General features: G+C 47.9%; 1 protein-coding gene across 1 annotated transcript in view; it reads left to right on the top strand.

Moving 5' to 3' along the window:
- Positions 1-12,403, top strand: part of PPP1R16A (protein phosphatase 1 regulatory subunit 16A) — a 467,867-nt gene that overhangs the window by 333,354 nt on the left and 122,110 nt on the right. Inside the window, exon 2 of the mRNA XM_069621786.1 lies at positions 471-541. Within this exon, the coding sequence (XP_069477887.1) occupies positions 471-541 (71 nt within the window). The remainder of the gene's footprint in view (positions 1-470; positions 542-12,403) is intronic.

Below are 12,403 nucleotides of genomic sequence, written 5' to 3'. Positions count from 1 at the left end.
TCTATAAGCACCTCTTCCGTGCTCGTAGCCACCATGCCTGTAGTGGGAAGTGCATCTGAGAAGGTTGAACCAAGTGTGTGGTTGCGGTAGTGTACCTCGCTGAGGACATGTGTGCTAATTAGAGTTTCAAGAGAGTGGAAGGTGTGGTGTGGTGGATTTTGCACTTAACAGATGCCAGGGGATGAAGCTGGCACTAGAGCGGACACTCACATTTTACTCTCAAATTGTGCCCCCACACGTTGCCGCTATATATGGAGGGGGGGGATTGAGGCAGCAGGGGCATGGTTGTGAGATGGATGGTTTCAGGTGCAGTGCGATGAGGTACATGAAACTGGTGTATTCTTTATTGTCGAGGGGTAAAGCTTGGAGTGTCATGAGCTTTAGGTATCAGCGGGGAGTGGCTTCGGGGTCAGCGGGAGTGGCTGCGGGGTCAGTGGATTGTACTATAAACCATTTTCTTTCTTTTGCAGTTCGCCAGTTCCTTCAGAATGGAGTCAGCCCCAACCTGTACAACGAAGATGGACTCACTGCACTGCATCAGGTCAGTGGGAACTACATCCGGGTTCAAAAGTGGGTGGAACTGTGAGTGATTTAGGTCCCGCTTCTACCCTAGAAAGGCCCAGTTAGCTTGACATCAAATTATACTAGGGCTGCATTTCAGCACACAGGCCAACTGGTGAAATGCAAGCTCATGCATGCAACATGCTGTGGTTTTGGAATGTGCAAAAAGGAGGACTAGGGCGCATCTATAAGACATTTAAAGCATCATGAGTCCTCCTGCATAGTGAACAGAAAGGTGTACATTGCAAGTGATGCAGAAGTTGTGGCACACTTTCCCACCGTAGTATGGCTAACCTGCACGCCTCTGACTTTGAAAGCGGACACATTTCCATGCAGATCTCATAGGAGACTGTGAGCGGCTGGTGCAGTTCCAGAGTTCTCCAGAGGTGGCGCCTGTGTAATGGATGATGCCTGAGATCAGGGAGATGCTTTCATCTCCAGGTCATCAAATCTCTAATTCCCATTCCCTCCCTCTGTGCCCCTGCATCGGGCTTCTGCCATTTAAATGTCTCCCTCATTCTGTCTCCTCCCCCTTTCACAATCTCTACAAATATTCATGTGGCTAACCTCCCCATCTATACCCAGATAAGAGCAGTTTTCTCCCCCCAAACACCATCACAGAATGTGGCTTCAACACGTGCTTTATGTTGCTCCGTATTTTCAAATCAACTTCCATACACGCACGTTCACCCATGCATGCTCACACACACACACTCTTCCCAGCATTCACAAATGCCTGCTCTCGCTCTCTCACACCCACACACCTCGCTCTCTCACACTACCACATCCACACCCCGCTCTCTCACACACACCCCTTAGCCTTTACACATGCATGCTCGTGCACACACGCCCCAGCATTCACACATGCACGGTCATACACACACACACCCTTAGCACATGCATGCACACACAAACCCTTCCCAGCATTCACAAATGCCTGCTCTCGCTCTCTCACACCCACACACCTCGCTCTCTCACACCACCACATCCACACCCCGCTCTCTCACACACACCCCTTAGCCTTTACACATGCATGCTCGTGCACACACGCCCCAGCATTCACACATGCACGGTCATACACACACACACCCTTGGCACATGCATGCATACACACACTCTTCCCAGCATTCACAAATGCCTGCTCTCGCTCTCTCACACCCACACACCTCGCTCTCTCACACTACCACATCCACACCCCGCTCTCTCACACACACCCCTTAGCCTTTACACATGCATGCTCGTGCACACACGCCCCAGCATTCACACATGCACGGTCATACACACACACACCCTTGGCACATGCATGCACACACACACCCTTCCCAGCATTCACAAATGCCTGCTCTCGCTCTCTCACACCCACACACCTCGCTCTCTCACACTACCACATCCACACCCCGCTCTCTCACACACACCCCTTAGCCTTTACACATGCATGCTCGTGCACACACGCCCCAGCATTCACACATGCACGGTCATACACACACACACCCTTCGCACATGCATGCACACACACACCCTTCCCAGCATTCACAAATGCCTGCTCTCGCTCTCTCACACCCACACACACACACCTCGCTCTCTCACCCCCCCCACACACACACCCCTTAGCCTTTACACATGCATGCTCGTGCACACACGACCCAGCATTCACACATGCACGGTCATACACACACACACCCTTCGCACATGCATGCACACACACACACACACACACCCTTCCCAGCTTTCACAAATGCGTGCTCTCTCTCACCCAAACACCCACCCACCCCAGCCTACACACATGCGTGCTAACATACGCACTTCAGTCCCCACATATGCATGCTCGCGCACACACACAACCCCAGCCTGCACACAAGCAGGGTTGTACACACACTCCCAAGCCTTCAAACATGCATGCACACACACACACACACCCAAGCCTTCACACATGCATGCTCGCGCGCGCACACACACACCAGCCTTCACACTTGCACCTCAGTCCCCACACATGAGTGCTCACGCACACACACACATTTTATTCCCTGCTCATTATCATTTGAGACCTATCCTGCAGCCCATGTGATTGCTGGTGTCCATCTTGCTTTTCTTTTTTTCTCCTACATCAAAGAAAATCTTTCCAGTTGCATAATCATAATATCATGGTGTTTAGAGTCCTTCATGCCAGGTTCCCTCACTTCTAAGTGCTGTGATGATGTGTTTTTATTGTTACACAGTATTATACTACTCAGTTTAATGACCGCTGAAGATGTAGGACCGAGTCTGCTCTGCCATGGATTCAAATCTGGGACTGCAGCTTGCACACAGACATCCAAGACAAGTACTTAACTCGCTGAGCTATCTTACTGGCCTTGAGAAGCAAGGCGGGAATTGGATATTTTGACAGGGCACTTCCCTGTGGTAACATGCAGAGGACCTATGTTCAAATCCCTTGGACTCAACATGGCAGGACAATCTGGTGTTCATTCTGGAGCACTGGACAAAGTGGGGTCATGGCAGTGGGCTAAACATGGACTCTTTTTACCGCGAGATAAGTGGCATGGCCATGGGAGTCAGCTTTACCCCCAGTCTAGCCAACCTGTATATCACCAAATTTAAAAGCGTACACAAGTCCATATAAATCTAAAAGGAGACAGTGAGAAATTGGAACAGAGGGAGTGATGTGTGATTAAATGCAAGTATTCGTGCCTTCTCCCCAACGGGGGAGTTCCTGCTCTGCAAGACCCTCCTGGGAGAGGCTCCCCGTTTGAGGACGACTCCCCCCATTCCTGCGAGGAACTCCCTGGTCCATCTACCATAGCCGCTAGAGTTATCCGGTGGTGGCATGAATGCAAGTACAGTGTGGTGGGCAGGTCACCAGAAGAATGACGCCAAGATCACCGATACGGGAAGCGTGGAAAGCTTCCAACCGCCAGCGCAAATGCGGAGCAGTAACCCGACGAGGAACCGGGAAGGGAATCCGTAGAGCGAGAGGAACGAGAAAGCACACCCGAGCGAGGTCCGAGCCCTGCCACAGTTTCCAGCAGAGAAAGAGGTACTAGGAGAAGTGGGAGGCTGCCGGGGCATCCGTTATAAATACGCAGAAACTCGTCTCAGCCTTAAGGACGAGAAACTCATGCTAAGACTGAATTGTAAGCCAGTAACAAATAACCTGAACAGAGAGGAGGGTTATTATACGAAAAGAGGAACTCGTCCCAATCCTAACGACAAGATACCAGGAGTGAAACCAGTTTAGAGGATAATGGTGAAGTTTGTAACAGAGGAGTTTAAACAACCGTGGTGGGGAACAAGTAGAGACTGGAAACACGTTCCCTGGGAAGAGGGAAGAAACCCTATGACCTCAAAATTGAAGACTGGAGGAAGTCTAAGATAAGAGTATGTAATGAGAAACAGGATATACAAATCTCGAATAAGATAAAAAAGAGACATTTTAAAACTGAGAAGTTATGACGACGGAAGCCTAAAAAGAGGTCAAGATAAACCTGCCTCAGAAAAGCCTGAATGTAAAGAGACGAAGAGTCTAGAAGTGATGACAAGAGTGTGAGAGAATACCTGAAGGGAAGTTATTGTAAATATAGAACCCGGAAAACATGAAACCCAAGACTGTTCTTGAAGAACAACAAGCATTGATCTCAAAGACTATCCAAGGAGATTGTTGAGAAATATCTGTACCATAGAGAGGGGCTGTAAAGGAAAAGCCTATTGGAAGGTAAAGAAAACACCAGGCAAAGGTGAGACATTCGCTTGGCATATTTAAGTCAGTTAAATGCAGTGGTAGGGTCATAGAGTTAGTTTGGACAGAGAACATTTTCACTTTGCACTTCCTGACAACTGACAATCACCTTTAGTTTCCTTAGATATGTAGGGTAATGGATACAGTTACATCGTTATTACTTTTCAGAACACAGTTCAAAGGCAAGTAAATAACCTATATACTTTTCAGAGGGGGCAGTAAGTTACTCGTGGGTAAGTAAGAACTCGGGCTACACATTTAGAATGGCCATACGCTATTCAAGGTGAGTAATACCTATTGGTCATCTATTACAGGAATAGCTAGTTATACCAATGATACTTTTCAAAAGAGTGGAACTCCATTCGAAGGTAAGTACATAACTGCTTATAATTTTCAGAGGGGCTATAAGCAACTCAAAGGTAAGTAAGAACTTAGAAACAGTTGTTACTTATTCTGTTTCAGGAACTAAAGTTGCACACTAACACTTTCACCACTAAGTACTTTGCAACACTTGTTATATATGTTAGTAAGAGGCCTTATACTTAAAGGTTCTTCCCTATTCTAAGGCATGAGTGATCTCGGAGGCAGAAGAGGGACCCTGGTAGTCCAGGAGCCAACAGCAGGCATGTCAGGCTAGGGCTCAAATGCAGGAAAGAAACCGTTCCAGAGGATTTCTCATCAAACGAGCAAGTACAGGCATTAGAGTTAGTCGAAAGTGTTCAGGGACTTCGTAGAAGGCTCCCTAAATGTGTTACTGCATTAGGCCTGGGCGAATGATCTGGACAAAGTTCCAAATGCACCAATCGCCCCCTCTGCTACACAGGAGCGACAAATTACTTAAGTAAGGACTACCCTGAGCCCCACAGTACCTCAGCAGTGAAGAAGAGCTTGCAGAGGGACGCTTTTACGATGAAGCTGCACAGGACCCGGTCCCTGGATTCTTGGTTGTGGTGATGGAAGAAAGGACAATGGATGGGAACTTGCAGCAGCAGTCATCACAAAAGGCTCCCAGCAAAGGACTCTTCTGTGCTTCTCGCGGCTCTGTGGATTTGGCACCCTTTTTGAGGTACCAGATGAAGGACGGTTGTCACCGGTCGGATTATCATTGCTATTTCTGTCCTGCACTCTGGTGAGGAGACTTAAAGGCGTGGCATCGTGCCTCTGGAGGTCCAGCAGGAGTACACCAACGTTTCAGCAAGAATTGGGCTTTGGAAGAGGTTGCTTCGCACTGAAGCGCAAGGTCCCAGACTATTGGCCGTTTGCAGTCCAGGAAGGTCACAACTCGTTGTGGGATGGCTAAAAATGCGTGTCTTCTGAAGAACTGATGGGTCTCAGTAGTTTTTGGGTCAGAGTCGTCTTCAGGGCTCCTATATTGCTTCAATGAAGGGGTCAGCACAGGCAGCGATTTAAAAAAGCAGACATCACTGGTTGCTGGAAGTAACTACAGCAGTCTACTCCTCTTCTTCATTGGATCTTCTGTTCCAGTGCTCAACTTGTCTTCGGCTCCAAGATTCATATATACAGGGACCCCCACGCAACCTCTGTAAACTCTCCCTGCAGTTTACAGAAGGGGGCAGGTGGCTCTCCAATCAGGACAGCAAGCACGCCAGTGGGAAGTGGTTTCTCTCGGTACACCAGAAGACAAAGGTGAGCAGAATTTCCTACTCCTCCCTCACGTCCTGTCTGCCAAGACACGCTGAAGCCTTGGCGGGCTACCCAAAGGGTTCCCGCTGAAGGCAAAATAACAAGTGCCTCCCCCAACACAGGACGGCAGAAGAAGGACCAGGAAAGGACAAGCATATTAAAAATTATGAAAAAAAGAAAGACGCCACCATTCTAGCAGAATGGAGACCCTTCTGTGCATTACTGCAGCTGGTTTATGATATGATGGTTTATTTATATAGCGCCTATACACAATGTGTTTCAAAGCGCTTCAAGGCAAGGGAGGGAACAAGGGAAAATACAATGACATTCTTACAGTCCATGAACAGTAAGGATGTGAAATTAACTATCCTACTCGGCCTGACGACATTTCAGATAGTGCAAGAGCGAAGACATAGATAAGGAAGGGAGGGGGAGAGTGGGAAGGAAATGGAAACAGACGGGGGACTACCGTACTAGACCTGACGACATTTCTAGTAGAGCCAGAGAAAAACAAAAGGTGAGGGAGAAGGGTGCAGAAAGGGTGGGGAGGAACAAAACAAGCGACTATCGTACTAGGCCTGACGACATTTCAGATAGTGCTGGAGGGGTGTTGGGGAGGAAAAAAACAGTAATGGGAGGGTGGAGGAAACAGAGGAGGTTGTTATCATATTAGGTCCAGGGACAATTCTGATAGAGTAAGTGCATAGAAGAAAGTAAGAGCAGGAGATAGGAAAAGGGAGAAGGGAAATGAGGAGAGAACAGAGAGTAAGCAGTCAAAAAGAGTGGAGAAGCAAGAGTGGAGAGCGAATACAATTGCAGACGTCAGTAGTAACACATAATGTTGCAAGCCAGGATACAAGATGAAGATGGGAACAGCATGATTCAGGGCCACCATGAGTACTAGATGCAAAGGAAGTCCAGCATGAGAGTTGAGAAAGAGTGACGCACTGTGAATGAATGAAGTCCATAAAAGTCAAATCCAGCATTGGCCACAAGGCGGTGATGGTGAAGGAAGGCACCAGGTGGGCGGGGCTTGCTAAGTGGTGAAAAAGAGCAGCAGGAAGGAAGACACCAGGTGGGCGGGGCTTAGGCCAGGTGACCTAGATCCACTTGCACCGGCTCCCCATCTGGTTTGACAGCCTCCATGTAATATTAGGACAAAAGTAAGTAAAGTGTGTCCACTGCCACCAGCCATTAAAGGTAAGCTTGTCACTGTAACAGAATTGTCGGTGTTACTGTGAACGGGGATGCCATGCATCTCCCCAGCACTCCACAGACGGTGGGGTGTGCTGGTTTCCCTATATAAAATGCAAACCGGATGAAAATCCAGCTTTACCCGCGAACAGTAGTTTTACAAGGTAAGTCAAGAGAAAATATGGGAAGACCAACATGTTCTAGGAAAGAATATATTCAAAAATACACTATGGAGAGTCCGCAAAATTACACCATTAAAAAGAGGAAAAGAAAGGGGGAGTGGGGAAAAAGGTTCCCACTCACTCGGGAACATGGAAACAGAATCCACAAGTCTAGCAAAAATTGCTAGGGGTCTCACTGGGAAGGGAGATTTAGCATAGAAAAGAAAATCTAGCCTAACACTCATGGAAGGTTATAACGTAGACCCAGTGTTTGCAAAATAATGCCTGCTTTTTTTTCAAGCTCGCTGTAAGGGGAGGAGAGGGGATTTCAAACCTAATATTTTTTCAATGGGTTATTAATGTCGCTCCTTTAGCAGAGGGCCGCCAGGATCCTACCACATACCTCAATATGACCATCTGGACAGCCTTGAGCTTCACCCTATGCTTGTGTGGCAAGCAGGAAGACACTGCATCGCGGTGGAGGATGCTGGACAAAGTGGTGAGCCTTGTAAGTGCCATTCTACGCCGGAACAGAGGAGAATGCTGGGAGTTGTGTGTGCCTGGCCACTGCCTGCCTCTGATTCCATGACACGGGTGATAATTACTTGTATGGGAAAGTTCAGGAATGCAGGCCAGAGAAAATTAAGATTTTGCCTTTGGGAGTGATCCAAGGAGCAGAATGTAAAACTTTCGCGCTCTGCATCACTTGTCTACGAGCACGATATAAATAAAATATCAATTCAATTTGCAAATTTTGGGCTTCATTCAGGCATCTACATATTCCAAACAAAAGGCTTGATCACACACGCACACACCCCTTGAAGGTGATGCTGGTGGTCTGCCATATCCAGTGGGTCTATGAACTATTGGTTTCATTTTGGTGTACACACTGGATAACTTAATGATTTCTTGCCGCGTTGGGCAGAATCCGGTGGTGGATTTTTCCTGGGAGTCTTGGGTTTTGGAATGATGGACACTGGGTCGGGAAAAAGTCTTCTGTCTTTGGAATAAAAGAGTCGGGGGATGTGTGTGCACTTGCGGCTGATCTGTAGCCTCCACCTGTGCAAACCGTGAGAACCCAAGTAAGAGCAAAGTCCTAGACCACCATCTGTGGTTGAAGGCACCTTAGTCCACGGTGTCAGTTGCTCAGCGCCCGTCTACTGGGCAATGAGGGAATTATTTTCCTTTACGTCAAGTAGAAGAGGGCTGCGGCCATTGTCGGGGTGTAAACTTGACTCTCAACACTCAAAAATATTGTGGGACTCTTGGTTGTGCCAAGATACTCTTCTGTGTTTTTTTGCAGCACGTCACAGAGGTCCAGGATGTTAGAATGGGTAGATTACCTGACATCATGCCTGGACCGAAAGTAACACCAGTGCCCACTGCCGTGTCTATAAGCACCTATCCACTGTATAATGGCCCAAGGCTGTGTAGCAGGTGCAAGACGGGTGGAGGTTTTGGAAGCAGGTAGTGAGTGAGGCCATTCAACCCATTGCACTGTCAACCCAAGATGGCTGTATAGCTATTTCAGCTTTCCTTTGGCCCATTAGATGCATTTTTTTACCCAGGTTCAGAGGCCATGCAGTCTCAGAAAGATGCTATTCATTGGAGGCGTGGGCCATCTAACAGCGGTCGAGCCCAGCTGTGAAGCCTTTCGCTTCATCAGAGGCTGTGCTATTCAGATGTTTTCATGCCAAGGTCACCTTGAAACAACGTTCAAGGCTCCCCACCTATCCCTGGCTATGTAGTGATCTGGCACATGGAAAGGGAGGGATGTGGGATGTCGGGCACCCCCTGACCTAGAGGTTGGCTGTGGGTGTTGGCATGCCAAGATTCCGACTTCACCAACTCTAATACATACCACTAAACTTTGAAGGGGAGGACAAGCTTGGGTGTTTTTCAGGGGGTATCCTGTTAAGATCAAGATGGCATGTGGTTTGCTAGGAGGATGAACATGCATACCTAGGACACCACCAATGGAATTGGAAAGTATGCTTCTGCAGCAGGAGGATTGTAGAGGGATGAAGCCGGCTCATCGAACCAATTGTCTCTGATTGGTTCCTTGCAGGTGGATGGGAGGGAGTGTACGTTCCAAATCTAAACTATCCAAAGACTGATCACGCAGGATGGAATTTACACAGAATGGAACAGGCTCGCTCAGAACATATGTCTTTTTTCTTTTGGATTCTTCATTTGCACTGCCTTCTTTTCTCCCTCATCACTTATCTTCCCCTGCTCTCTCGGCTTGCCTCTAAACTCCTCACACTCCCTCCTCTGTTGTTTCTATTCCCTCCCCTGTTCTGTCATGCTGCCCACTCTCCCTCTTTCGGATGTCCTATCTGTACTCTTACTCCCTCCTCTGTTGTTTCTATCCCTCCCCTGTTCTGCCATGCTGCCCCCTCTCCCTCTTTCAGATGTCCTATCTGTACTCTTACTGCCTCCTCTGTTGTTTCTATCCATCCCCTGTTCTGCCATGCTGCCCCCTCTCCCTCTTTCAGATGTCCTATCTGTACTCTTACTGCCTCCTCTGTTGTTTCTATCCCTCCCCTGTTCTGCCATGCTGCCCACTCTCCCTCTTTCGGATGTCCTATCTGTACTCTTACTCCCTCCTCTGTTGTTTCTATCCCTCCCCTGTTCTGCCATGCTGCCCCCTCTCCCTCTTTCGGATGTCCTATCTGTACTCTTACTGCCTCCTCTGTTGTTTCTATCTCTCCCCTGTTCTGCCACCCTTCACGCACTCCCCCTTTGGATGTGTGGTCTTTACTCGTACTCTTTCACACTCCCCTTTGTGTTCTCATTCCCTCGTGCATTCTTGATCACTTTTGCTCTTTCTTACTATTTATTATCCCCCCTTTGTCGCACGCTCCTGTTCCTTCTCTATAACTCCTTTTCTTCCCGTCCATTTTATCTCTTCACTCATGCCTTCTTTTGTTCAGTTGCTTGGATCATCCTCCCTCATTGTGTCTTACCCACTCTCATTTTCTTTCTCTCTCACTGCCCTTTGTTCCCTCTCTTCTCTCCCTTCCTTGTCTGCAATGTTTATCCCTATAAAGTAGCAGTTCGGCCCTAGATTTGCGTAGGTATGTCTGAGTTTGGCCTTGCACATCTGTTTTAATTCTGCTTTAACATTGTGGTCTTTTTGATTCATTAAACCTTTGAATTCTCCTTACACAACCAATAATGTGTCAAGTATAGGGTATATGGGAGACTGTCCTGGAAGGAGTGGTTACCCTCCGAGTACCACTGGTGGTAATCTTCAAAGAAAATACTCTATGCCTGTAATAAGGGTCATGAAGTGGTATGTAAATACATTCACATTCTATCAATCTTACAAGCTCAATGTGCTTTTAAGAATAACATGTTTTTTTGGGGACTTGGAAACTCTGCTATCATTAAATTGAAGTATTTAATTGTGGTGGGGTGGGGGGGCATCAAGCATTGGGCAAGGACCAGCAATGGACAAAGATGAGAGCAAACGTTTTGGCCCCCCTATAAAATCTTTGCGGAACCATGGTCTCGTAGGACCCTTGAACCTGGCGGCATCTAATATCATGCGGGGGCCAGAGCATCCATGTTTGAGTCTTCATGCTTTCTGAGAACTGTGACCTTCATGCAAGGACTGCATTGATGTTGATGGTAGTCGCTACCCGTGGGCATCTGAGCAGGATCCAACAGTACTATTCTATTAGAACAGTCCAATATTCCAGGCCAGAAGTAAAGAAACCTACTACTGGTAACATCCCGCAGTATCCACTCCCAGTTCTTTCAGGGCTTTTTAGGGCTAAGAGTGCCCCGCTGGAAGTTTCTTCCCCTTTTTTCCTAATGCATTAAACCTGTTTGGGGGTCTGAAATGAAGGCGAGAACATATTGGTCATGAAGTGTGTATGATGTGACCTACTCTGCTGACCGTATAGGTTGAAATGTCAGCAGCCAACCCCAAAGACCAGTGGCTAGTGTTGGAACCCTGATGCGGCATCACACTGTGCCACTTTGAGGATGTTTGACATTTGCCCTTTTGAAATAGCTTGCCTTCTCCTAGGTTGGACTCATTCAAGAGGCATTCTATACATTGTATTTTTATTTATTTATTGATGGAATGATGTTCTCTGACTAGAAGCACTTACAGAGCAAGGATACAGTAAGTGGAGAAATCCTGGAAGAGGTGCCTTACATTAGGAAGATGTGTTTCAGTAGTTTGTGGAATGGAGTGAACCCCGGAGGAGACGCGACATATGACAGAGTAGTGCGAGGGGCAGGGTGTGCCCAGGTTGCAGGTTACATTGGCACAGGAGTAGGGGAGTGAATGAGGGGAAGAAATACTGCTGCAAGTTACGGGTTCGCCCGCATGATAACTTAAAGTAGTGTATGTTAGTGGAGAATTTGACAAGGTGGTAGGGAGATCCGGTGGTGCTGGGCGAGCAGGGCGGAGGAGGGGGGGAAGTGGGAGATTGAGTGAGATTAGGGAGGGCGCTAGATCGGAGGGCGCATGCCAGAGAGTAGTGAGGTGGCGGTGTGCAGGGAGATGCAAAGAGTATGAGCAAAAGGGATTTCGCTAGGGCACGGATATGCTTGGAGAGCCAGGTGGCATGAAGGCAGTAAAGTGGGGGAGGGGCGGTGAGGATTGTAGAGGGCGCGGGTGGTAAAGTTGAGTATCTTCTCTAGTGGGGAGGTGTACAGAGGTAGGCTAATGAGAAGACTGGCATAGTAGTCCAGGTGGCTAGTACCGTAGTTTATATTTGGTAGCGTGATGGGTGAGGAGAGGGGGAAGGTAGATTTCTCTAATGTTAAGCAGGTTAATCCTAGCAGCAGCAGATGTTGCAATGAAGTGGTGGAGGTTGAGTTAGGTGTCAAAAAAGACCCAGAGGTTGAGAGTGATTAAGGGAGAGAGAATGTTGGTGGGGAAATGAGACGGGTAAGAGCTGAACAGGAAAGGCATTGGCAGAAGTTGAGTTGAGCATCAGGCATCAAAGTGCCGGTTAGCTGCTCTCAGCTCCGGCACTTTCCGGATGCAGCTACCATAGTCTGCAAGCAGCAACGTGTACCGAGGAAACCAGAGACTGGATAGGAAAGAACATTTGCATTTCGTCCACAAAGAGGTGATAGGAGAATG

This window comes from Ambystoma mexicanum, chromosome 5q (genome assembly GCF_040938575.1).
Source record: "Ambystoma mexicanum isolate Mex_15411 chromosome 5q, UKY_AmexF1_1, whole genome shotgun sequence".
Taxonomy (NCBI): domain Eukaryota; kingdom Metazoa; phylum Chordata; class Amphibia; order Caudata; family Ambystomatidae; genus Ambystoma; species Ambystoma mexicanum.
The sequence above is the reverse complement of the archived record's forward strand: the minus strand, read 5'-3'. Positions and strand labels throughout refer to the sequence as shown.